The sequence below is a fragment of the Ceratotherium simum genome, chromosome 16, assembly GCF_057802395.1.
Source record: "Ceratotherium simum simum isolate JZ-2026a chromosome 16, ASM5780239v1, whole genome shotgun sequence".
Taxonomy (NCBI): domain Eukaryota; kingdom Metazoa; phylum Chordata; class Mammalia; order Perissodactyla; family Rhinocerotidae; genus Ceratotherium; species Ceratotherium simum.
The window spans coordinates 9,912,974-9,937,934 of record NC_141915.1 but is presented as its reverse complement, the minus strand read 5'-3'; the positions used below and the strand labels follow the sequence as shown (position 1 = coordinate 9,937,934).

At 38.5% G+C, this 24,961-nt stretch overlaps 1 protein-coding gene across 5 annotated transcripts in view; it reads right to left on the bottom strand.

Moving 5' to 3' along the window:
• MYH10 (myosin heavy chain 10) overlaps positions 1-24,961 on the bottom strand; it is a 140,570-nt gene that overhangs the window by 106,763 nt on the left and 8,846 nt on the right. For all 5 annotated transcript variants that reach the window (XM_087440429.1, XM_087440428.1, XM_014789522.2 and 2 more), the window contains 2 exons: positions 11,544-11,700; positions 4,379-4,406 (listed from right to left, as the gene is read on the bottom strand). In XM_087440429.1, coding sequence (XP_087296555.1) covers positions 4,379-4,406; positions 11,544-11,700 — 185 coding nt within the window. The remainder of the gene's footprint in view (positions 1-4,378; positions 4,407-11,543; positions 11,701-24,961) is intronic.

Here is a 24,961-nt window from a genome sequence, read left to right as displayed (position 1 = left end):
GCAAAGGTTCAAAAAAGGGGGAAAAATGAAGTAAAGTGTGGTAAAAAATTTAAAATCATTGAAGCTGGGTGACAGGTATATGGGAGTCACATATTATTCTATTTTTGTGTAAGTTTAAAGTTTCAAAATAAAATGTCTTTTTTAAAAGGTATCAGAAAGGTTTTACCCTTTGAAAACACATACAGTATCACTAGTTTCTAAAACTTCCTAATCTGTACTTAAGCCAGTTTTCTTGGTTCCTACTTAATTAAGAGATTAATTCATTTGTTTTAAATTTTATCCATTTCCTAAGTACATGCTATGTTCAGAACAGTGTGCCAGGTTCTCAGGGGATTATTAAAAAGCAATTAAGGTAAGTCACAGTTCCTACATTATCACCTGCTGTAGAACAAGATACACACGACCCAAATCAGTAACAACGAATTGCGGCATACATAAATCGGGCCTGAAGAGAGAACACCAGTGTGGGCTGGAGCTTGCATCAGTGAGATTCACATGGGGCGTATTTCCTCCCTGGAGGGAGGAAGGGGCTACAGGCAAGGAAGTCAGCCAGGATCCACTAAAATGGGCCAGAAATGGACCATTAGGTGATGGGCCGGGCTAGCACAAGACAGAAAGAAGCAATGTCAAATGAGGTGACTAACTAGAAACAGGGGTATGAAAAAGAGGAGGAGTCAAAGCAGACTGCAAGAGTCCTGAAACACACAGTGTGGTGACAGAAGTAAGGAAATTGAGAGATGCATCTTGTTTGCATAGGAACGAAGGTTAATTTTCAGACACGTTGAGTTTAAATTGGCATTTACTCCCTGCTTCATACTTTATGTTCCAGTAATACCAAATTACTTGTAAATTGCCTGATACCATTTCTCACCTGCTGTCCTCTGTGCCTGACAGGTTCATCAGACCACTCTTGTCCACCTGGCACACTGATTCTTCAAGAAGCCACCAGGGACTGTGACAACGATAACTGTCCAGAAACTAATCTGGGTGCATGCCTGCCCACCTGAGCTAGGAATCCACTGGAAGCCAATAAGCACCAGCCAAGGGTGCTGCCTTCCAAAGGCCCCAGTCCCTCCTCTATCCACCAGGGGCCCAGAGAGATGAACTCTGCTGGGAATCCTTCAGACTCACACCCCGCCATCCCCACTCACTGCCTAAAATGTCAGTTCCTCTGGTCACTTTTCATTCTTATACTCTGCTCCCATGTTGTGTTTTCTTCCTCCTGATGCCAAACCCTATTATTTTCTGCCCCCGCCCCCACCATTTCCTCTGTGCACTCTGGGACCCCCATTCCACGGTGAGCAAAGTCATCTACATCCTCAGCCTCTACTCAATGCTCCCTCCTCCTGCTGGCCTTACTGAACCCTGGATGTCCCCCATGCAGCTTCCTCAGGTGAAGACCACTCTTTCTCCCACATCACACACACATGCACACACACACGAGTTAGGAAGAAAGTCAGTCCATCCTCCACAATGCTGTTTCCAGACACTCTTACTGTGAAACCCCTACCCTTCTCCCCTCCTCTCTGATGTCACCACTGCAGCAGCAGTGGTTCTGACATTTGGATTTATTTTGCCCAGTAAGATCACTAAACAAAAACCTCCACTCTTGTCTCAAAAAGAAATCATTTTTTATTTCAATAAAGTGGGAAGGATATCTCAGAATAAAGAATAGTCCTCTAAGTAAAATAATCTAGCTTCATGAAGGGCTCACTGGCAGCCACTGCTCTCACTTCATCACTCTTGTGTATGTCACCAAGTCCCTCTTCTCCTCATGTGAATGACACATCCCAAGCCCCTGGCCCCTTGGCTCCTTGCTGCCCTCTGATGACCTCCTCATACCTCTCTTCTCCAGCTATTCACTCCTACACCCACACCCTAAGTGCTACCGTCTCATCATCTGTGGCCACACTGCCTACTCTTTCTGTTCCAACATTCCAGAATCCCGACATTATCTGTTCTATTTCATCAAGACCTCTAGTTCTTTGACCCATCTACTTCCTCCCTATCAATATCCTCCTCGCTTTGCCCACATCCCATGGTCCATCCTGACAGTTTCTCTTGCCATTACCCTCAATTCTCTTACTCCACTATCCCCCATTTGCACCCACTTGCAAAAACTGCAATTGTTCCATCTTTTGGTGGATTGGATCAGGTTCCATTCCAACACTCTCATGGGGGATTGACTACAGCAGTGGCCCCAATTGTTTCATGCTTTGTTGTATCTACCCCCTTTGGCAGTGTTTCCCACACTGATCCTGGCCTTGGTCACATGTCTCACTTGGGAATGGGATGGAAGCACATGTGACACAAGGAGAAACTTGAACTTATACACTGGAGCCTGCTTTCTTGCTGTTCTTGGAATCCTGCCACCATATTAACAGCCAGGTCCAGCCTGCTGGAGACTTAGAGGATACATGGAGAGGAAACCAAGGCACCCCAGCCCCCAGCTGCCGCAGCAGCTGACTATAGATGCAGGTGTGAGCCCCAGGTGAGACAGCTCAGCCTGACCCAGGTCAGCAGAACTGACCAGCTGAGCCCAACCCACGTGCTGGGAAAACAGCTTTAAGCAATTAAGTTTCAGAGTCAGAGTGGTTTGTTGTTTACAAAAAACTAATTTATATAACTCAGAGGGTAAGCAATGCTAGAAGGAAATGTATACAACAAAGCAGACTAGGGTCAGCTATTTCTACCTCTCCTCTCCTCAAACCTATCCTGCCACTCCTCCCCCTTCATAGAGACCAAGTGTTCTACTTCATAGAAAGGAGAAACCATTAGTTAAGAACGTTCTCAATTCCCAGCCTCTCCACACCTACTTACCCACATCAGGCCTTATCTGCCTCCCTGACCCTGTCACTGCAGAGTCGCATCCCCCACATCCCTGCCCCGCCCAGACATCCAACCCCTGTGCTCTGGATCTCTTCGCCCTCCTTGCTCCCTCAGTTCTCTCTTTCCTGCCGCCATCTCCCCTCATCAGCACTTACCCTCTCCCACATTAAAACCACCACCAATAACAACAAAAATTCTGTCAGTCTCTTACTACTATTCAACTATTACTCTTTTCACTTTCTCAAACCATTTGAAAGTAGCAGGCCTATACTTGGTGTTTTGAATTTTTTTCAACTTTTTTTTATCTCCCCTTCGTTCCTCAGCTGCACTCTGGCTTCCACCTCCCTCCCTATCCCCAGTCCGCTCAGTCTACTGCCATCACCCTCTGTGCTCTACTGCTAAATCCAGTGCACGTGTTTCTGTGCAGCTCACTCGATCTCAACAGCATCTGCCATGCTGACCACTCCCTCTTTCTTGAACTGTCTCTCTCCCCTTGGCTGCTGTGGCACCACACACTCTTGTCTGCTCGTGCCTCTACGGTGGATCACTTTTAGCCATCTTTGCAGCTTTGTGGCTTCTTGTCCTTTGTCTGACCCTTGAATGTTGCTTTTCCTCAGGGTTCCACACTCTGCCTTCTCTCTCAACACATTCTTCTAAGGCAATCTCATTCACTAGCATGGCTTCCATTACCATCCACGCTGCTGACTCGTCAGATAGACATTTCCGGCACAGCTCTCTCCTGAGCTCCACGTCCACATAGCCAACAGCCTAGTGGACAGCTCCACCTAGATGAGCCACAGGCACCTCAAAGCCAAGGTGTCCTCAACCAAACTCAATATCTTCCACTCCAAATCTGTTCTTCCTCTCACATTCCCACGACAGGAGACATCCTGCTCTCATGATTAACTCCACCTTCTCTCGTAGCTCCTCTTTCTTAGGCATGTAAATCACCAAGTCCTGGTGAGTCTGTCTCTTCAACTGAACACCACTTAAATTCATCCACTTCTCTCAAAGTTCATGACCACATCTCTACCTGAATTCACCACCCTCTCTTGCCTAGATAACCAAACAGCCTCCTAACTGGTCTTCCTGTTTCAACTCTTCTTCTAATCCATTTTCCACACTGCAGCCAAAACGATCTTTCTAATGTGAAAATCTAATCATTTCCTCCTGTGGATATTGTTTTATTCAATCATGACACTCTATAATACTTAGCACACAGTACACAAGGCACATGATTATCAATATTTATTGGGTAATATGGATAAATTGCTAAATGTCCAATAGGTCAACACTTGCACACACAAACTAAAGACGTAAGTTTCACAGATTAACATTATGAAATATGTGAAAAGCCCAGTTTGACAACCAAACAGTAACACCAAATTTAAGCAACTTATATAATCTTAGTCTTAAAATGATAACTGCAAGGTTTACATCAAACTCTTAAAATTACTGCCCTACTTTCCCCCTCCCCCTATACAAAAAAATAACTGCTTTATTTTCCAACAGAATCAAAAGTAAGTCTGAACATTCAACATTTACTTACGTGCAAAGAATTGACTGGTCCTCACGATCTATAAAACAAAACAAAACAAACAAAAAAAAGAAAGTGACCATTTGCCTGGTTTTTAAAATATTTGATATAATAAAGTTGCAGTAGTAGCCTATAAAACATTAGTAACTCTACTTCTCTCAGGCCAAGTTAACACTTCCCCGGCCCTATTAGACAGTCCTAAATCCAGTCAAATTCACTCATTATAATGCCAGATTCTCTGGGGGTAAATAACAACCCAGGCTTAGAAGTTTTTATATGCCTCATCAACCTTGATTCTCAAATTCTGCGGTATATCAAATTCAACTGGGAAGCTTTATAAAAATGTACTTCCTGGAGCTCCACCCTCACTAAATCATTTTCAGGGGGGCAGGGACTGAAAATCCCCCTTTAAGGAAGTTCCCCAGGTGATTCTGATGCAGGGCCAGGTTTGGAAACCACTGCCTTTCAGAATGGCTTCAAGAATACCCACAACCAGAGAGGAATCATTATTAATTTGACCTTAAAGGAGAAAAAAAGTATCAAACACTGAGTGGCGAAGAAAGTTGAAGGAGGGTAAACATCTATATGAAGTTTAACCACTGTCTCAAGTCAAAATGTTATATATACCAAAAATAATGAAAGAATGTACAATGAAAAAATCTACATGATTTTTTTTGTGTGTGTGTGAGGAAGATCAGCCCTGAGCTAACATCCATGCCAATCCTCCTCTCCTTGCTGAGAAAGACCTGCCCTGAGCCAACATCTACCACCAATCCTCCTCTTTTCCCCCTTTTTCTCCCCAAAGCCCCAGTAGATAGTTGTATGTCATAGCTGCACATCCTTCTAGTTGCTGTATGTGGGACGCCGCCTCGGCGTGGCCGGACAAGCAGTGCGTCGGTGCGCGCCCGCGATCTGCCAGTAGCGGAGCGCACACACCCAACTGCTAAGCTACAAGGCCGGCCCCCTACAAGATTTTAAAGTGATTAATGATTTAGGTATTCAGTTCAATTTTTCAAAAGACAAGGTGAAAGTCAAACCCACATGTAGCCCAGCGATAAAACCACCAGTGTAGGATGTATGATTTCCAATCATTTATGGGCATTAATATCTATTCTACAGATGAGAAACGTTCCTCAAGGAGGTTCAGGGATCCTTTCAAGTTACACAGCTACTGAGGGGCAAGGATGCTAGAGTGAGAATCCAGGCCTGTCTGCCTCTAGCACCCGTGTTCTTTTTTTTTTTTGGCTGAGGAAGATTCGCCCTGAGCTAACATCTGGGCCAATCTTCCTCTATTTTTAGTATGTGGGCCGCCGTCACAGCATGGCCCCCCCCGAGTGGTGTAGGTCGACGCCTGGAACCGAACCTGAGCTGCTGAAGCAGAGTGTACTGAACTTAACCACTAGGCCACGGGCCTGGCCCTAGCGCCCGTGTTCTTAACACCACTGACCGTGTTTGCCATTGCTTCTAAAAGAGTTGTGGTCATGGGGCCTGGCCCAGGTAGCTTTTTTGTCACTCCCTATGCTGTGCTTGCTTTTCCTCCGGGGATGCCATCAGGGGCCAGGTGAGGATCTCACAGTTCAGGTATAACTAACTCTCATGAAAGAAAATAAATAGTTCATTCACTATGTCACACTTTTCATATAATATTATTAAAATAAATCCATTCATACAGTCTATGTGTATTCATATATTCTATGTTACACAGAGTATACTACTGCGCAGCTCCTCAAGTCTAATTTATTTCCTAATAGCTCTTAACTACTGTTTTATCCTTCCTCTGGCTGCACAGGCAACATTCATAGCACATAGCTGATGGTCTGCCTCCTTTATTCATTCTCTTTCCCAGAGGTCATGCCATATCCTTTCTTCGACATGCTCTTCCCAGATCCAAAACCACTTGCACATCCATCTCCACACGTCCTTTTGTGCTCAGCTCAGCTGTGTCTCCTCTGGGGAACCTTCCCCAGACACTCTCTCTCAGGCTCCTCGCTGTTCCCTTCTTTTAATCATATTTCAGAATTAGACAAACAACACTGCCAATTGCCTGCCCACTAGAATGTGCTGCCTGAGATCAGCGACTGTCTTATTCCTTTATTCCCAGCACTAACAGCCTTAGTTAGGAGGGCTGAGAAATTCAGTGCTAGGTGCCATGCTGGGCACTGGCAAGACAGTGGGAACCACAATCTTCTGTTCTAGTTTCAGCTCTGCCACAAACTATGTATCTATAAATGAGGCATTGATTCCTTGCTGGTCTCAGGTTCTTCACCTATAAAACTAGGATTTTACCAAGTCTTTGCTTAGTCACTCTAAATATGAACCCTCAGACCCCTAAACTCTCCTGGTCTGAGCAATTTCTATACCACTCCACTACACCAAGTTTTTACGGCTTTTCTAAACTGCTTTACAAGTTAAAGAAATCAAAACACACACACAAAATTAAACTGCCTCCTAATTCACTCACAACAGCTTTCTTCCTGCATCTGTACATGCTATTATTATCTTCTGAAATTTTTTTTTTGAGATCTACACAACCACAATCTACCCTTCAAACCTGCTTCATACTTGATTCCCCCACGCTTTTCACGGCACCACACACCCCCAACAAAAAAATCAAAACAAAACAACTCTCTTCTAGCTAGACCCATCCTGTTGTTATGCCTGGTCTTGTACTAGCTTTGGGCCTCAGTTTCACTGTCAGCACAATAAGGGGATGGGCCTGACAACTCTAACATTCTATCCAACGCTATGATCAAACTATTCCTCCCTCTGTTGCACCGAATCCTCTCCATCCCCCAAGGCCAACTTAAGGAGTACAATAGTTTAGAATGATCTTTATACTCTAAAAACCTGTAAATGTAACCAGACAGCCTTATAATGACATTTAGAGGAAACAATTTTACTTTCAAAAATGCAACTAGACTTCTAAAGAGTAGAGACTCATTTGCTAGCCCAGTATTTTCCAAAGCACCTCCCAAAAATCAAATTAAGTACAGAGGTACTTAATAAATCCATGTTGAATTAAATCATATTTTCAACAGTGGAAAAGGTTTCACATCAATGACCTCAGCTCCTACCTTAAACAACTAGAAAAGAGCAAATCAAACCCAAAGTAAGTAGAAGAAAGGAAATGTACAAACCAGAAATCAATGAAATAGAAAACAGAAAGAAGGAAAAAAACCAAAATCAATGAAACCCAATGCTGGTTCTTTGAGAAAACTAATGAAATTGAAAATCTCTAGCCAAACTGACCAAGAAAAAGACAAAAATTACCAATATCTGGAATAAGAAAGAGAACACCACTACAGATCCCATAGGTACTTAAAGGATAATAAGGAAATATTAGGAACCACTTTATGTCAAAAATCTTGACAATTAAGATGAAAGTCAAGACAATTTCTTTAAAAGATATAAACTACTAAAGCACACTCAAGAAGAAATAATAACCTGAATAGTCCTATATCTATTAAAGATAATTGAATATGTGAAACTAATATGTCAATTATACCTCAAAAAAAATTGAATTCGTAATTAAAAACCTTCCCACAGAGAAAAAATAGCTCCACTGGTGAATTCTACAAAACATTTAAGGAAAAAAAATAATACCAATTCTATAAAAACTTCAGAAAATTGAAGAGGAAGAAACATTTCCCAACTCATCCTAAGAGACAAGCCTTACTCTGATACTAAAATCAGAAAAAGACATTATAAGAAAAGAAAATAACATACAAATATCTCTCATAAACAAGGGCACAAAAATTCCTAACAAAATGTTAGCGAATCAAATCCAATAATATATAAAAAGGATAATACATATGAGGAGCAGTGTGGGCTATCCTGGGAATGCAAGGTTAGTTCAACATCCAAAAGGCGAACAATCTAATTCACTAGAGAAGAAAACCATATAATCATCTGAATAGATGTAGAAAAAGCATTTGATAAAACTCAACATCCATTCATGATTTAAAAAAAAAAAACTCAGCAACTAGGAATACAAGGGAATTTCATCAACCTAATAAAGGGAATGTTCAAAAAACTCTACAGTTAACACCATCCTTAATGGTGAAAAACTGAATGCTGTCCCCCTAAGATCAGGAAAAAGGCAAGGATCTCTGTTCTCATGGCATCTATTCAACGTCACAAGGCAAGAAAACAAATTAAAAGCATAGAATTGGAAAAGAGGAAATAACTATGCCTCTATTTGCAGAGGACATGATTGTCTACACAGAAAATCCCAATGAATCTGCAATAAAATCTTCCAGAATAAAGCGAGCTTTGCAAGGTCACAAAATACGTCAATATATATTTAAAAAATAATGTTTCTATACGTTAACAGTGAGCAGTTGGAAATCAAAAAGTTTTAATTTAATTTAACACTAAAAAAAACATGAAATGCTTAGTTATATTAAGGTATATGTTACACGTAGGTAAAAATCTAACAAAAACTGAGTTTGTGATTTTTGCCATCAAGTTGATTGAACTAACATGTCCAAGAACTTGACTCATTCATTCATTCATTCAATGAATATTTCTTGAGCAACTACTTTGTACCAGGCACACTCTGCATTTTATTGATACAGTATCCTCTAGAAGCCAATCTTAAGAAAAAAATAAGCTCTCGTCTGTTTTCTGTATTAAAAAAACAAACTCTGTTCAAAGGGACCATATGCTCTGAATCCTCTGCATGGTCCCCTCTCTAGCTAAGATTCTCTTCATAGGCCCAGTGACATTTAGCTCTATTTGCTCACAGTGGTAACTGAAAACCTAGATTGATCAGCATTGGCAGGTAGTATGAGCTTTATGAGCAACTGCACGTGCTATTGTTTGACTACCCTAGCAGATGTTCCAACCCGGTTGTGTTGTGGTGTATATCAGCAGGTCACCCCTCACTTACAAAATGGAATACAATGGAATTGCTTAGTGAGTTTTTGTTTTTATTTTCTGTATCCAACTTTTAAATTATTATATAATCAAAACTATCAACTAATTCTTTTTAACTTTCACACGTAAGTTTATTATCGTGGATAAGAATGTGTCACATTGCCTTGGTTTTGAATCTGAGCTCATACCTCTTACTATCCACCTTTTCTTGGTTAAGTTTTTAACTTTTCCCACTTCAGTAAAATAGGAAGAGTGATTCTATTTACTTTATAGGATGTTCTTATGGATTAAATAATACACATAAACCATGTAGTCCAGTGCCTGGCATATAGTAATATTCAATAAATGTTCATTCTAGCATTAATGATGATATTAATAATATGGTATGCTGGTAAGCCACATCCTCCTCATTCTGTACCCATATAGTTGGTTTGGGAAGCCAGTAACGGAACACTAACATTTATCCCTGTTAACTATTTTGTTAGATTCAATTCCCCATTTAACTTGTCAAGATATTTTAAAAATTCTGTTTCTTTTCATCAAATGTATTTATTTTCCCTCCCAGTTTCGTGTCATCTATAAATTTTATAAGCATGCATCCCACATCTTTAAGTATACTGATAAAAATATTGGAAAGGACACAAACCATTTGGTGCATACTCTGACAAATCTGACAAACCTCAATCACTGATCTACACCTCAAGTGCAACTTTTCAGCATACAGCCACGAGGATATCATGGAAGACTACCCAACACCACGTAGAAGTCCTGATTCTCTGTTAACACTGTCCACTGTATTTCCTTTCCTACGAAGCTAAAGTAATGTGGTGAATATTTTCATGTTGTTCTCAGGCTCTTAACAATAGATTCTAGAATCTTTCCTGGCATGCATATTAAGCTAAGCAGTCTGGAGCTTCTAATTTAAAAATCAGAATTATATATGTGAGCCCGTCCCAGCCTTCTGGAAACTCCCCTTCTATGTAATACTTCAAAGACCAGAGGATCAGCAATTTCAATTGTGAGAATGTATTTGTTTAGATGAGGAAATATGGATACAATTAGAGAAGGAGTGTACTTTCTCCAATTTCTTCTCCCATAAAAGGCAAAGTTTGCTCATTCACACAAATGCTTTTCTGCATATAAAGATTATTCTTAACAGAAACACAAAACCAAAAACAAAGAGGCTGACGATTCTCCTTTCTCTATTACCTAACAACAATTTATCACAGCCGTTGCTATTTCTTAGTATTCTTTGTCTCTGAACCTAAGACAGGTTATTAAATTTAATCTTTTTTAAGCCTAAGCTGATTTTGGATAATGAACCTGTCCTTACCAATCTATGACACTATTCTAGTCTTGAAGTACTTCCTGTTTGCCTTAGAGGACCTGGTACATAACAAGTATCCAAACAAAACTTGAAGTAGGAAACGGATACTGCACTTTATTAATTCCTTCACACCACCCATCAGACCCAGTCACCAAGACAGCCTTTTCACAACCTGCAATTTGATGATGGTGGATGCAGCAAATTCTGTTTTCTGAAGATCACGGAACAACTTTATAAGTACTGCATAGATTATACCTTACAGAATTTATTTTTTAAAAAATAAAAGGAGCTGAGAGGGAGAGTTATAATTATACACGATTTCACATAGCACTAGGAAGTCCCATGTTTAATGCAGTCTTTTTGAGCAATAATGTTAAATGCATTCAAAACTTCTATATTCTGGTTTTCAAAAAAAATGTCCTCCCATAGACAACTATGTCTAAAGCCATGATTCAAATGAATGACTCTTCAAATTTATATTTCATTCTAAATCCACAAGAAAAAAGTGAAAATCAACCAACTCAACACAGGCTTTTTAACTTTTGTTGTTTCCTTTTACATACATATAAATCAGAAATATTTTATAATCTCTTTCCCCAGTGAAGCATCTACCTTTTCTATTATCCTTCCTGTCAGCTTTAACACCTAATGCAACAGAGTTTTGATTATACAGGCTTGTGGTAGAGGTCAAATGTATATAAAAACTAGATGCTTTTTAACATAAAAATTAACATGAAGTAGTTATGAAGCAACAAACACACTTACCAGCTTCCTATAGAAAATGGCCACACTTCCCATTCTAATCTTAAGAATTCATAATTTTTCTACAATAAACATTTATTACTTTTCTTTTTAATCTTTAAAAAAAAAAAAACCTTAAAGCCCTTTGTAGATGAGATTGAGACATTTAAAAAAACACTAAATTACATTTAAGAAATTCTTAGTATTTAGTGTTCTAACATTTCCAGTTACCTTGAAGCATGCATCTGTAAGCAGATTCAGATATAGCATAGATGTGTGGAGGCATCTCGTGACGTTTCTTCCCTCTGTACATTTCAATGATATTCTCAGAGTAAATGGGAAGATTCTTGTAAGGATTTATGACTACACAGAAGAGTCCAGAATAAGTCTAGAATAAAAATAAAATATAGTGTTAAGAAAAAAAACTGCATATATCAGACAGACAGAAACCACACAGTAATTTGAACAGGGGTCCTTTATCCTTTGGATAATTAATCTATCACCAAAATTAACTCTAGCCCATGATGGGCAATTCCAAACTACAAGTAGTTCTCCTACAATAGTTTATTAAACGGCACTCTCCTGGATTAAATTCCTTCATCTGTAAAACAGAAATAATAATATATGCTTCATGACTTCACAGGGGTACCGTAAGGTTCAAACAATCTGTTATTTGCCTTTTCACATTCCTTCTTTCCCAAGTGTACAAGATATCAAAAGTTCATTAATGTAGGAGCCAGCCCAGCGGTGTAGTGGTTAAGGTCACACACTCCACTCTGGCAGCCCGGGGTTCACCAGTTCGGATCCTGGGCACAGACCTATGCACCGCTTATCAAACCATGCTGTGGCAGGTGTCCCACATATAAAATAGAGGAAGACAGGCACAGATGTTAGCCCAGGGCCAATCTTCCTCACCAAAAAAAAAAAAAAAAAAGCTCATTAATGTAGTTTCAGATTCCACATCGCAACTAATCTTTAAGAAAATACCATTGGTTAAGTTTGGGTAGAGACTCCAAGAAGAATATCCACAATTATCTGAAAAGGCGATTATTAAAAAGATTTGCAAAAATGTAAAACTTTTTACTCTTCTAATTTTTTTGTTTTGGAAAATATAGTTTTTTTCATAAAAGATAACTTATGTTAACTTGTTATACATTTATTTAAAATGAATTTATTTAAATAAGTAATAAATGGTTTATTATTTTTAAGTGAATTGATAAATATTTTTAAAATATTTCTTGATTTCTAATACAGTAAATACTGATAAATATAACCCACATAAGCAAAAACTCTTTGGGGGGGGTCCTCAATAATTTTTAAGAGCTGCTAGTCTAGAAGATAGAAACTTTCCTGATCAGTATGATAATCATTACTCAGAATTGACACTATGAACACTTCTGACTTTTGGGTTTAAAATTCACATAGAATGATTTCTGAGAATAATCTACAAAAGTGACCGTGGGAATTATGGAAAAACAAGAGCAGTTAGAATTGCTGCCAGAATCTCCAGTCCTCTGAGGCACTGAAGGCATTTGAAAAGGACACTCAGTCGCATTATGAGGCAGACCTTTTTATTTAAGGTGATGTGGGTAGACCAAATCTAGAGGCAACAGGACACTAAAAAAGGTTGAGGATTGATGGTGTTCAGCATCACGGCCTGCTTCCCCAGGGAACACAAAGGGGAATTCTAACCAACAGCTGTGTTCATGAAGGCTGAAACCTTGGCAGTTACCACCAGAAGGCACTCTAGAGACTACTCTATTTTAGCAGTTACTAATGCTAAAACAAGAGAATGAAAGCCTGCCAGAAAAAGTTAAGTGATCAGAACCACCTCTCTAGCTGTTCTCCTTGTATCTTTCCTTAACTCACAATTGCAGGCTGGGATGTGGAGCACACTTCCTACCTAGGTCAGAGGTTTAGAAGAGGAAAAAAGGCAAAGGCCCCTGCCCTAAGGTCACTGATTTGGGCTGTCTGCCTTACTTCTGAACTGGCCAGATGGACAACTGTCCCTGTTTGCCTGAGGCCAGAGTAATAACTTGCCCCTCCTTTACCGACCACTTAGGTCTTCAGACTGCTGGCTTTCTCATCCGTCCGGCACATACTGCAGAGAACCTTGGCTAGCTCCTGGGCTGCCCACATCACCATCTTGGCACTTCCTCCCAAGCAAGTCTCTTGTCTAACTAGTCCAGCCTCTCTCTGACACCCATATGACAAAAAGGCAGCGAGAGACAATAAAAACAAAGGTTTTATTAACGGTGAGAAAACTAAGGCAAGGCAATCTCAATATTCTAATTTTTTATTGAGTTTAATATACAGTAAAATTAACAAATCATAACTATACACCTTGATGAATTTTTATATATACAACCTCACTTTTTCATTCAAAAATTAGATCACACTGTATCATGAAGCTACAGATTCTGTACTTCACTTTTATAGGAAGCAAATAATTACAGACTGGCAAAAAAAAAGCTCTAAGAAAGATAAAATATACAAATTCAGTTTAACTCCCATAGCATGTATGGCATGGTAACAGATCATAACAATGACACTGTTAATCAGAAATAATTCCAACATGTGTGTCTACCATGTGTTGGGTACTTTTTTCTAAGGACTAGGATTACAAAGATGAGTAAGTCTCACAAATATGAGTAAGTCCTCAAAAAACAAGGCTAAATAATCCTCAGTATTCTGTGATCGCCAAAGAGGGACAGTAATAAATGTTCGGGTGGAAATATTATTAAATTTAAGTGCTTTTAAAGAGCTAACTTTTGGGGCCGGCCCCGTGGCTTAGCGGTTAAGTGTGTGCGCTCTACTGGTGGCGGCTCAGGTTCAGATCCCAGGCGTGCACCGACGCACCGCTTCTCCGGCCATGCTGAGGCCATGTCCCACATACGGCAACTAGAAGGATGTGCAACTATGACATACAACTATCTACTGGGGCTTTGGGGGAAAAATAAATAAATAAATAAAATTATTAAAAAAAAAAAAGAGCTAACTTTTAACTATCTAGAAAATTAGCTCAAATGTTGGGCTCTTGCATAACTCATAATTGAACCAATACTGTATCACTTTTGTCTTCCTCAAGGCACATGGTAGGAGGGCAATACGTTGTTAAAATAATTTCTTTAAGATCTTAAAGTTCAAATTAAACTTCATTAAGTATTTGAATACACAGAAGATATTAAGCACTTCAAGAAACATATACTTTAGGTATGAAGACAAATATACACTAAATAAACAAGACATAATATAAAGCATTAATAAGAGAGTGGTACAAAAAGAGAAAGAGAAAGATGAACAGGTTTTAGAAATAGTAAAGACACTCTGGAGCAGAACACACAACAAACCCCAAGCACTGAAAGTCATGGCCATCTTGTCAGAAACTATAAAACTAGGTACAAAATTCAGACCTAGATGCTCTTTGATGTTCTTGTTAAAGACTTAGGTCAAAAGGAAGGATAAAGGAATTCCTATTAAAATAGTAAGAGCGTAAAACCTGGTGGCAAGATATATCCAAGGTGGAATGAGAAGACTAGTCTAGCTGAAAATCGTTTGTACCGTGGGATGTAAGAAATAAGAGGCTAGAAAATCAAACTGGACAATTTAGACTTTGTGCTCTAGAGGTGATTAGGTATTAGAGGTTCAGGAGAGAAGAGCGATCGAACGAAAGAAGCATTTTTGAAAAAGTATAAATCTGGCAGCCATATGGAAAATAGATTGGAAGGGGCAAGAGGTGAGAAGCGGGAAGTGAAGACGCTGGAACAGACCTGGCACAGTAACAAGGCCTAGATGAGAGAAAAGGCAGTACAGAAATGGGGAAGGGGTGAGTCACAGAGAAAGCTGGATGGAGATTCAACAGCACTCAGAAACTCGGAATACAGAACAACCATTTCAGACACAAGATAAAGATGACTCCAAAGTTTTCAAGCTTTAGAGACTGGAAAAGTTACTGATGGACAGGAAAATAATTTGACTCGTGAGAAAAGATAATGAATCCTCTTTTAACATATTGAGATTGCGGTATGTTAAAAGGGGATTGGACTCATTACAGTAGGTGAGCCCAGTCAAATGCCTAGTGAGCAGCTGGGAATACTGGATTGCTAAAGACAATATTTCAGACTCTGAAGAACTGCAAAGGCTTGAGGGAGAAGTTTGTGTAGGCTTGAGGGAGAAGTTTGTGTAAACTTTAAGACACCAAGTAATGTTATTATATACTTTACCTATGAGAAACAGACAAAAATATTTGCACAAAAAAACTTGCAATTTTTTAAACACACTATGCTGCTTTATGCCTCCAAGCTTCCTGTATGCTGATCCCTCTGCCTGGAATGCCCATCTCCTGTCTAGCACTGAGAAATTTTATTCATCCTTTAAGTGTCAGGCCTCTGTTTAAGAAAGGAGGAATATGTGTATACATTTTCACAGGGTGAAAGGATTAGAGAACCAGGAAACGGAGGCAGGTGCAGACGTACTGCAATGGAGCAGAGATCAGGAACAGGGGACTGAACTGGGAGCATCACATAAACCTACACCCCAACTGCAAGTCTCAGACGAAATCAGACTACCACCCAAAAGGAAAGGAAGAGAAGAAAGAGTAACTCACTCACACCATCTGCAAACACCACACGTGGATAAATTCACGTGTTTGGGGAAAAAAAAACCTATGTAACAAGGAAAACATTATCACCCAGGGGTTTCAGACAAAGAGATTATCTACAAAATAAGCTAAAAGGAAACTTTAGGAAATAGATTTACAGCTGCAACAGAATGTAATACAACATGGACTCTACACATTGGAACAGAAATGCATGAGGAAAAAAAAGAAGTGCCTAAGGCAAGGAGAGACTGTAAAGAAGGGATCATCTGAAACAATAAAAAATTAAAACCTACAGTGGAGGAAAAAAGAGCAGAACAGACATCAGGAAAGCAGGGGATATAGTGGACACATTTATTCTGAGAAAGCTTCCTTCTTAAAGAAAAACAGAACAAAGGCAAAATAATAAAAGAAAAAGAAGGCACAGAGGTAAAACCAAAAAAAAAAAGTACTCAGAGGACAGATGAATACAGAGAGCAGAGAAAGGATAACTAAAATGTTAATCACTATCGCTCCTCTGGGGGGAAAAAAGGCTAAAAGTCTGTAAAAAGAACAATAATCAAAAATAAACTTGAAGAAAACTGTGTGCCTGTGTGTGGGGGGGAGATAATTTATATCGAGTTAAAAAGAATTCATCAAGCTAATAAACACAGGAGTGAAGGCATTAGATGACCACCATTGTACAGCCCCTAATGAAACAATGGATCTGGACAATGCTCACCACTGGCTGCTGAAACCTTTAGGTGAATGACAAGGACACTCCTAATGCACGAATCAGGCTGACAAAACCCAAGTGACTCACTACTGACTCACCGGTCAATCTCAACATCATGAAGTGAGAGACAACCTGGCATTACGTGCCTCCTGAATCTGAATCTGATCAAGCCTCTGGATCCAATTACCAGTTGATAGGAAGCACCATAGGAATGCAATGAACAAAATCCAGAATATGGGAAATTCTACAGCACAACTGACCTTGTTTCTTCAAATAAAAAAAAAAGAAGGGGCCAGCCCAGTGGCATAGTGGTAAGTTTGCACACTCCTCCTCAGTAGCCCGGGGTTCGCAAGTTCGGATCCCAGGTGCGGACATACACACTGCTTATCAAGCCGTGCTGTGGCAGGTGTCCCACATAGAAAGTAGAGGAAGATGGGCACAGATGTTAGCCAGGGCCAATCTTCCTCAGCAAAAAGAAGAGTATTAGCAATGGATGTTAGCTCAGGGCTAATCTTCCTCACCAAAAAAAAAAAGAGAGATTAGAAACCTAAATTAGAAGAGACATAACACTCTATTACAATATATTGACCTTGTTTGGATCTTGAATTGAATAGACCAACTATAACAAACATTTATGAGAAATGAGGAGAATCTGAAAAGTGACTGAATATTTGATGATACAGAATTATTATTTCTTTTTTAGGCAGATAATAGTCACAAATCCCAAAAACTGTTGCTAAGAAGCAAGAAGCTGAGCAGAGCTTTCAGCAGCATGCAAAGCCAAGAGAACAAAACTTCAGAGTTCCAGCCACCCAGGAGGAGGGTAAACACCCTGGGTTTTCAGTCGGGACCCTCATGGCTACACCCCAAGTTAAGATATCCCAAAAACAGACCAGCCTTCACACAGCCTGACTCCCAGCTGGGAAGGATGTCAATCCCTGGCTGACCCATGTGTGCTGTTCCCCCTTGGCCCAACTGCCTGCCCAAAGCAAAACTCTAGAACGAGCTGAACGTCATCCAGAGCCTCAAATTACTGCCACAATTTCTTATATACCATAACCGGCACATAAGGGCAACAGTTATGACTAAAATGCAAGATAATATCTGGATCCCCTGTGAGTCTATTTTTATTGCCTTGTATTGTGATCTTGGATAATAATATGTTCAAGTAATTAAAAGACATGATTGAGAATTTTGGCAGAGAATTGGAAACTATTAAAAGAAAACCCAAATGAAAATTCCAAAACTGAAAAACAGAGTAACTGAAATTAAGAACTCAATGGATGTGTTTAATTAACAGCAAATTAAATATAGCTGAAGAAAGAATTAGTTACTTGACATTTTAATCAGAAGCAAATATCCAGACTGAAGAATAAGAGAAAACAGGATGAAAATAGACAAGAATGTGACAGATATAAGGGGCACAGTGAAAAGGTCTGACATAGGAGCTATTTGAGTCCAAGAAGGAAAAAAGAGAGAATGGAGCAGACACAGTATCTGAAGAGATAACGGCTAAAAATTTTCCAAAATTGACAAAAGACATCAAGCCACAAATTCAAAAATGCTACAAACTCCAAGCAGAATACAGAAAAGGAAATCTCACCTAAGCACGTCAGTGCAAAACTGCTGTACACCAAAGACAAAGAGAAGACTTTAGAAACAGCTAGTGGGGGAGAAATACAGATTACCTTCAAAGGAATTAAAACTATAAGCTGAATTCTCAACAGAAAAAGACGGAAGGCAGAACACAATGCAATGCTATCTTCGTAGGGTTGAAAGAAAATAACTGCCTTTCAGTTCTAAATCCAGGAAAAAACCAACTTCAAAAACAAAGGAGAAATAAAGACACTGTCAGACAAATAGAGAGACCCTTTCTAAAAGAAAAGATGGGAGCTAATAGACGTAGAAAAAAATGAAAAGCAATGAAAGGAAGTAGATAAAACTAAATGGATACCGACTGTATTAAAAAGTAAAAATATCGGGCCGGCCCCGTGGCTTAGTGGTTAAGTGAGCGCGCTCCGCTGCTGGCGGCCCGGGTTCAGATCCCGGGCGCGCACCAACGCACCGCTTCTCCGGCCATGCTGAGGCCGCTCCCGCATGCAGCAACTAGAAGGATGTGCAACTATGATATGCAACTATCTGCTGGGGCTTTGGGGGGGAAAAAAAAAAAAGGAGGAGGATTGGCATGGATGTTAGCTCAGGGCTGATCTACCTCACAAAAGAAAAAAAAAAAAAGTAATACTATCTTGTGGGTTTTAAAATGAAATATATGTAAATACAAATAAACAACAGCATGTAAGTTTGGGAAGGAGGAGTCAGTGGAGGCCAAGAGCTCTGAGGTCCCTTCATTAGCCACGATGGTGGGAGTTCTGGTTTATATCAGACTTCAGTAGGTCCAGGATGCATGTTAGGATAGGTAACCACTAAGAAAACAACTAGGAGAATAGCAAAAATGTATAACTAACAAGAGGTAAAAAGACAGAATAATAAAAACTACCTAATCCAAAAAGGAGATATAAAGGAAAGGTGCTGACAGCACGAGCAGGTGGGACAAAGAGAAAGCAATGAGTCAGATGTAGATTTACACTGAAATTTTAGTCACTACTTTACATGTACATAAGCTAAATAATCTAATTAAAATATTAATATTGTCAGATTAGGGACAAAAATAATAACTATAGGCTGTTTATGAGACACCTACCTTAAGTGTAAAGACACAGAAAAGCTGAATATAAAAGTTTAGAAAACAATAAACCATGCAACCACTAAGGAAAAAAAAGGCTAATACTAAAATAAACTTTGCAAGAAGCATTAATAAAATGAAGACCATTTTATACTGATTCACCAGAAAGATATAAAAATTCTGTATCTGTATACATGTGATAACATAGCTTCAACAGGTATACAGCAAAAACTGACAGAACTAAAGAGAAACAGATTTTAACAGTAACCTACACAACAAACAGATAAAAATAAAAAGCCATAAGGATATATAAAATTGAATGACACCACACATACAGGACACTGCATCCAACAACTGTAGGATATACATGTATTTCAAGTGCACAACAACCTCTTACCCTAATTGATCATATGATGGACCATAAGCAAGTCTAACAAACTTCAAAGGACTGAACTCATTCAGGGTATGTTTTCTGACCAAGGGGGGATTATATTAGAAATAACAAACTACATAAATCTGAAAATTCCCTTATGTTTGGAAATTAAGCAATTTACTTCCTAATAACTCATGAAGTCGAAGAAGACATCCTCATTATTTTGAATTGAACAATATTAAAAACACAACATACTAAAACTTGTAGAATACAGCTAAAGCTCATTACTTAAACCTCTGGTGAGACTCTTTAAAAAAAAAGGGAAGCAGATCAGGAATGAAAGAATACCACTACAAATCCTACAGAGAATAAGAGGGTATTATGAACAGTTTTATGCCAACAAATTTGAAAATTTAGATGAAATAGACAAATTCCTAGAAAAACACAATTATCAAAATGGATATAAGAAATTAAAAAATCTGCAAAGTTCTTTATCTATTAAAGAAAAACTTCCCCACAAAGAAAACTATATTGTTCTTTTAAAAAGAAATAACATCAATCCTATCCACACTCTTCTCAAGAACACACAAAGATGAAATAGTCCCTGATTCATTTTCCAAAACCAGCATAATGTTGATAGCAAAATATGACAAGGACATTAGAAGAAAGGAAAATTTTAAGCCAGTCTCACTCAGGAACACAGATGCAAAAATCCTAAACAAAATATTAGCAAACAGAATCTAGGAATCTAGTAATACATAAAAAGAACACTTGGTCCTTGCAAGGTTAGTTTAACACTGAAAAATATACACAATTCACAATAACAAAACAGCCAGAAAAATCACACTATCATCTCATTAGATGGTGGAAAAACATTTGATAAACTAACAGGCAATCAGGATTTTAAAAATTCATCCATTCAGGATAAAAACTAGGAATAGAAGGAAACTTCCCATAATCTGATAAAGAATATTAAAAACAAAACAAAACTATAGCAAACATCCTTCTTAATGGTGAAATGTTGAAAGCCTTCCCTCTGAGATCAGAAATGATACAAAGATGACTCCAGTCACCACTTCTATTCAATTAACATTTACTGAAGGTCCTAGACAGTGCAATAAAGCAAGTAAAAGAAACGCATAAAAATTGGAAAGGGAAAAATAAAACTGTCATTACACGCAGATAACACAAGTATGTTCACAGAAAATCCAAAAGAATCTTCAGTTAAATTATTATAATCAATAAGTAATCTTAGAATATTTATTTGTAAAAAAAACATAGCAACCGTATTTCTACAATATGGCAACAATTAGAAAACAACATTTAAAACGTCATTTAAATAGCATCTAAAAAAAATCAAATACTCAAAAATAAATCTAACAAAAGATGTACACAGCCTCCACAAAGAAAACCATAAAACATATCGAGAAAAATTAAGAACTAAATGAATGGGTAGGGCCGGCCCCGTGGCTTAGTGGTTAAGTGCACACGCTCTGCTGCTGGCGGCCCGGGTTCGATCCCGGGCGCGCACTGACACACCGCTTCTCCAGCCATGCTGAGGCCGCGTCCCACATACAGCAACTGAAGGATGTGCAGCTATGACCATACAACTATCTGCTGGGGCTTTGGGGGAAAAAAAATAAATAAAATTAAAAAATAATAATAATAAATAAATGAATGGGTATATCCATGAACTAGAAGATAATAAAGATCTCATTTCTCCAAGTTGATCTACAGAATCAACAAAATCCCAATCAAAATTCCAACAAGGTTATGTGAGAGAGTGTGTGCGCGTGCATGTGTGTGTGTGCGTGTATGAAAAACTGACAAGCGAGTTCTAAAACTATATTGAAATGCAAAGGATCTAACAGCCAAAACGAATCCTAAAGAACAACAAATGAGAAGACTTACCATCCTGGATACCAAGACATTATAAAGCTGTAATAATTAGGACAACGTGATATTAGCCCAAAGATAGGCACAAAGACCCATGAAACAGAATAGGGAGTCAAGAACACATTTATGAGCATCTGATTTATGACAAAGGTGGCACTTCAGAGCAGTGGAGAAAGGACTGTTTTAGTAAGTCGTCCCCTTATTAAACTCTCAAAATACCTAGTTTGTGGGCTTCTGTTTCCTGCGGAAAGTTGACTAAAGGCATTATGTAGAAAAGCTGAAGATATGAGTAAAAGATATGTACATCTTATCACCCAGGAATTCCACTCCTAGTTATACACCTTACAGAAAGGCATGCTTATGTGCACCAGCTACATGTCCTAGGCTGTTCACTGGAGTAATGTTCATAATGTTTGTTTCCAAACGGCAAAAATCAAATGTCCAAAAAACAGTTGAGTGAATAAATAAACTGGATCAAAAATCTTACAATGGAATATTATATTCCAACAAAAATGAACAAAATACTCAAACTTTTTTATTTCAGGGCCTTTGACACTCTTAGAAATTATTAAAGACCCCAAAGACCTTTTGCGTGTTATATATATATATGTTGAGTTTTTAAAATGTATATTTATTCATTTTAAAATAACAATAAATATATGTTAATGTAAATAACATTTCACATGAAAAATAACCTTTTGTTTTCCAAAATAAAAGTGAAAAGAAGAGAGGTACTGTTTTACATTTTTGCAAATCTTTTATTGTCTGGGTTAATGAAAACAGCTCAATTTTCCTATCTGTTTCTGCATTCAATCTGTTTGATACATTGTTTTGGTTGCAGCCCATAAAGAAATCAGCCTTACACAGATACTTAGTTGGAAAGGGGAGTAGTTTAACACCCTTTTCAAGTAATTGTAGATGTCCCTCTTTGATACTACACCAAAACTCCACAAGTGAGAATTTCTTAAAGATCAGATGCAATGTGGCACCTGAAACTCCATCAATGAACTTTTCATACTCTCTACATACATCAAATCCATTGGCCTATCTTGCATGTTGAATGAATCTTTTACCCAAGCATGATTTTGTAACATCATGTGCACATCATTTGGAAAACACTGGTTCACTGAATTACGCAAGCCTTCTAAATGATGACATTCCACTATATGACATTAAAAAAAATCACATTCATTAATATTGCTATCTATCTCATCAGAAAGGTTTTTAAGTATTGACAAGCTGTCAAGTTTACAGTGGTAGATACAAGTTTCCCCAAATTCTAATTATCATGTGAAAACTCAGATTTTATCACTGGCAACAAACACGGTCGGCTGTTTTCTCCGAAGTGACAGGTTCGCTTAGTTCATTTTCAAGAAAATGTCTGCCAAATACCCCAGTGTGAGTAACCATAGTTTATCTATCAGTCATTCTATCAAATAAAAATGGTGTTCTATAAAAACCGTAGCAAGTTTAGTTGGCAACTCAAATGACTACACACATGCCTCTCCTCAAGGCAATCATCACAGGTCAACATGCAGAGAAGTGCTTTACGCATACCGACCATTTCATCCCACAGGATATTAAAGAGACGTGTGCTCCAGGGTTGGGATTCAATAAAGTCATTCATTTCTCCTGTTTTATCACGGACATTCTTGAGTCAAACTGGATTACAATGACCACGAGTACAGTTTGGGGTCACTGCCTTCATTCAGGATAAGGTGTCAGCAGTTCTCCCCATCACTGCTTTTGTACCATCAGTACCAAGGTCAATAATGAAAGGGCAAATAACACCTTCATATAGTAAAGAAAATAGTTTTCACCCCACGGATCCACTGAAAGGGTCTTGGGGAAACTCTAGGGGACCACAGACCACACTTTGGGAACTAATGAATTATACCAACACAAAGCAATATGGATGACTCTTAAAAATGTAATGCTGAGCAAAAAAACAGACACAAAAAGCTATATACTATGAGATTCATTCATATAAAAATTCACAAATAGGGGCCGGCCCCGTGGCGCAAGCGGTTAAGTGCGCGCACTCCGCTGCGGTGGCCCAGGGTTCGCCAGTTAGGATCCCGGGCGCGCACCGAGGCACCGCTTATTAGGCCATGCTGTGACAGTGTCCCATATAAAGTGGAGGAAGATGGGCATGGATGTTAGCCCAGGGCCAGTCTTTCTCAGCAAAAAAAGAAGAGGATTGGCAGATGTTAACTCAGGGCCGATCTTCCTCACACACACACAAAAAATTCATAAATAGGCGAAACTAAACTACATTGGTTAGGGATGTATACTTAGTTGATAAAACACACTAGGAGATTTTAAGACACTTCTCAATAATCAATAGACCAGGCATGCAAAAATTAGTAAGACTACATAAAGATTTAAACACAATTAAAAAGCTTAGTCTAATGTGCTATATAGAACTCCACACCCAATCACAACAGAATATACATATTTGGAAACATATAGAACACGCATAAAAACTGACAATATAATACACAAAGCAAGTCTCAACAAAAACAAGAAATTATATAGATTATATTCTTTGACTGCCATGCAATTAATTTAAAAATCACTAACAAACTTAAAAACCAACATTTAGAAATTTTAAAAGTATACTTTTAAATGGTTCATAGGTTAAAGAAGAAATAATAGATATTAGAAAATATTTAGAACTGAGCAATAAAAATACTACATATCAAAACATGTGAGATGAGCTAAAATAGTATTAGAGGAGACATTTACAGTTTTTAAACGGTTTTATTAGGAAAGAGATAAAAATTAATGACCTGGGAAGTTGGAGGTCAGGGAGAATAAATCCAAAGAAAACATAAGGAAATAAATAAACCTGCTAGCAACCTAACTTATTTAAATGAACATACATTGTATCTTACCTATAGAAATATGTCCAAATAGGTCCTACCCAAGTTATTATAGTATCTATATCAAGGCACCTCAATTGATCAATTTCAAATGCCTGGTCAATTCCAAAGCCCAATACATATTTATCACAATCCTAGCTATTTGCAGCCCCCGTTCTCTTAGGATTTTAAAGTCAAGTTCTCCAACTTGAATCTTAGGTAGAAACTGAACTCTTTCTCCACCGTACTAATGGAAGATATGATCCTCCCAAATCCTTACCTCTGTTGTGACCTTAATACTTTGAGAAAAACTCAGATTCTTCTATAAACACCACGGGGGCCATGCTTTGAAAAGAAACTCAGAAATTCACTCAAGTTGTTCCTGAGTTAAGTTGGAAAAAAATCAAACTTAATAAAAGATACTTGCAAACTCAGAATTATCATGAGGAATGGCTACAGATAAACCGTCTCTTCTTCCATTCCTTATCTTTCACCTACAATCTCTTTCCCTTTTCTATTTC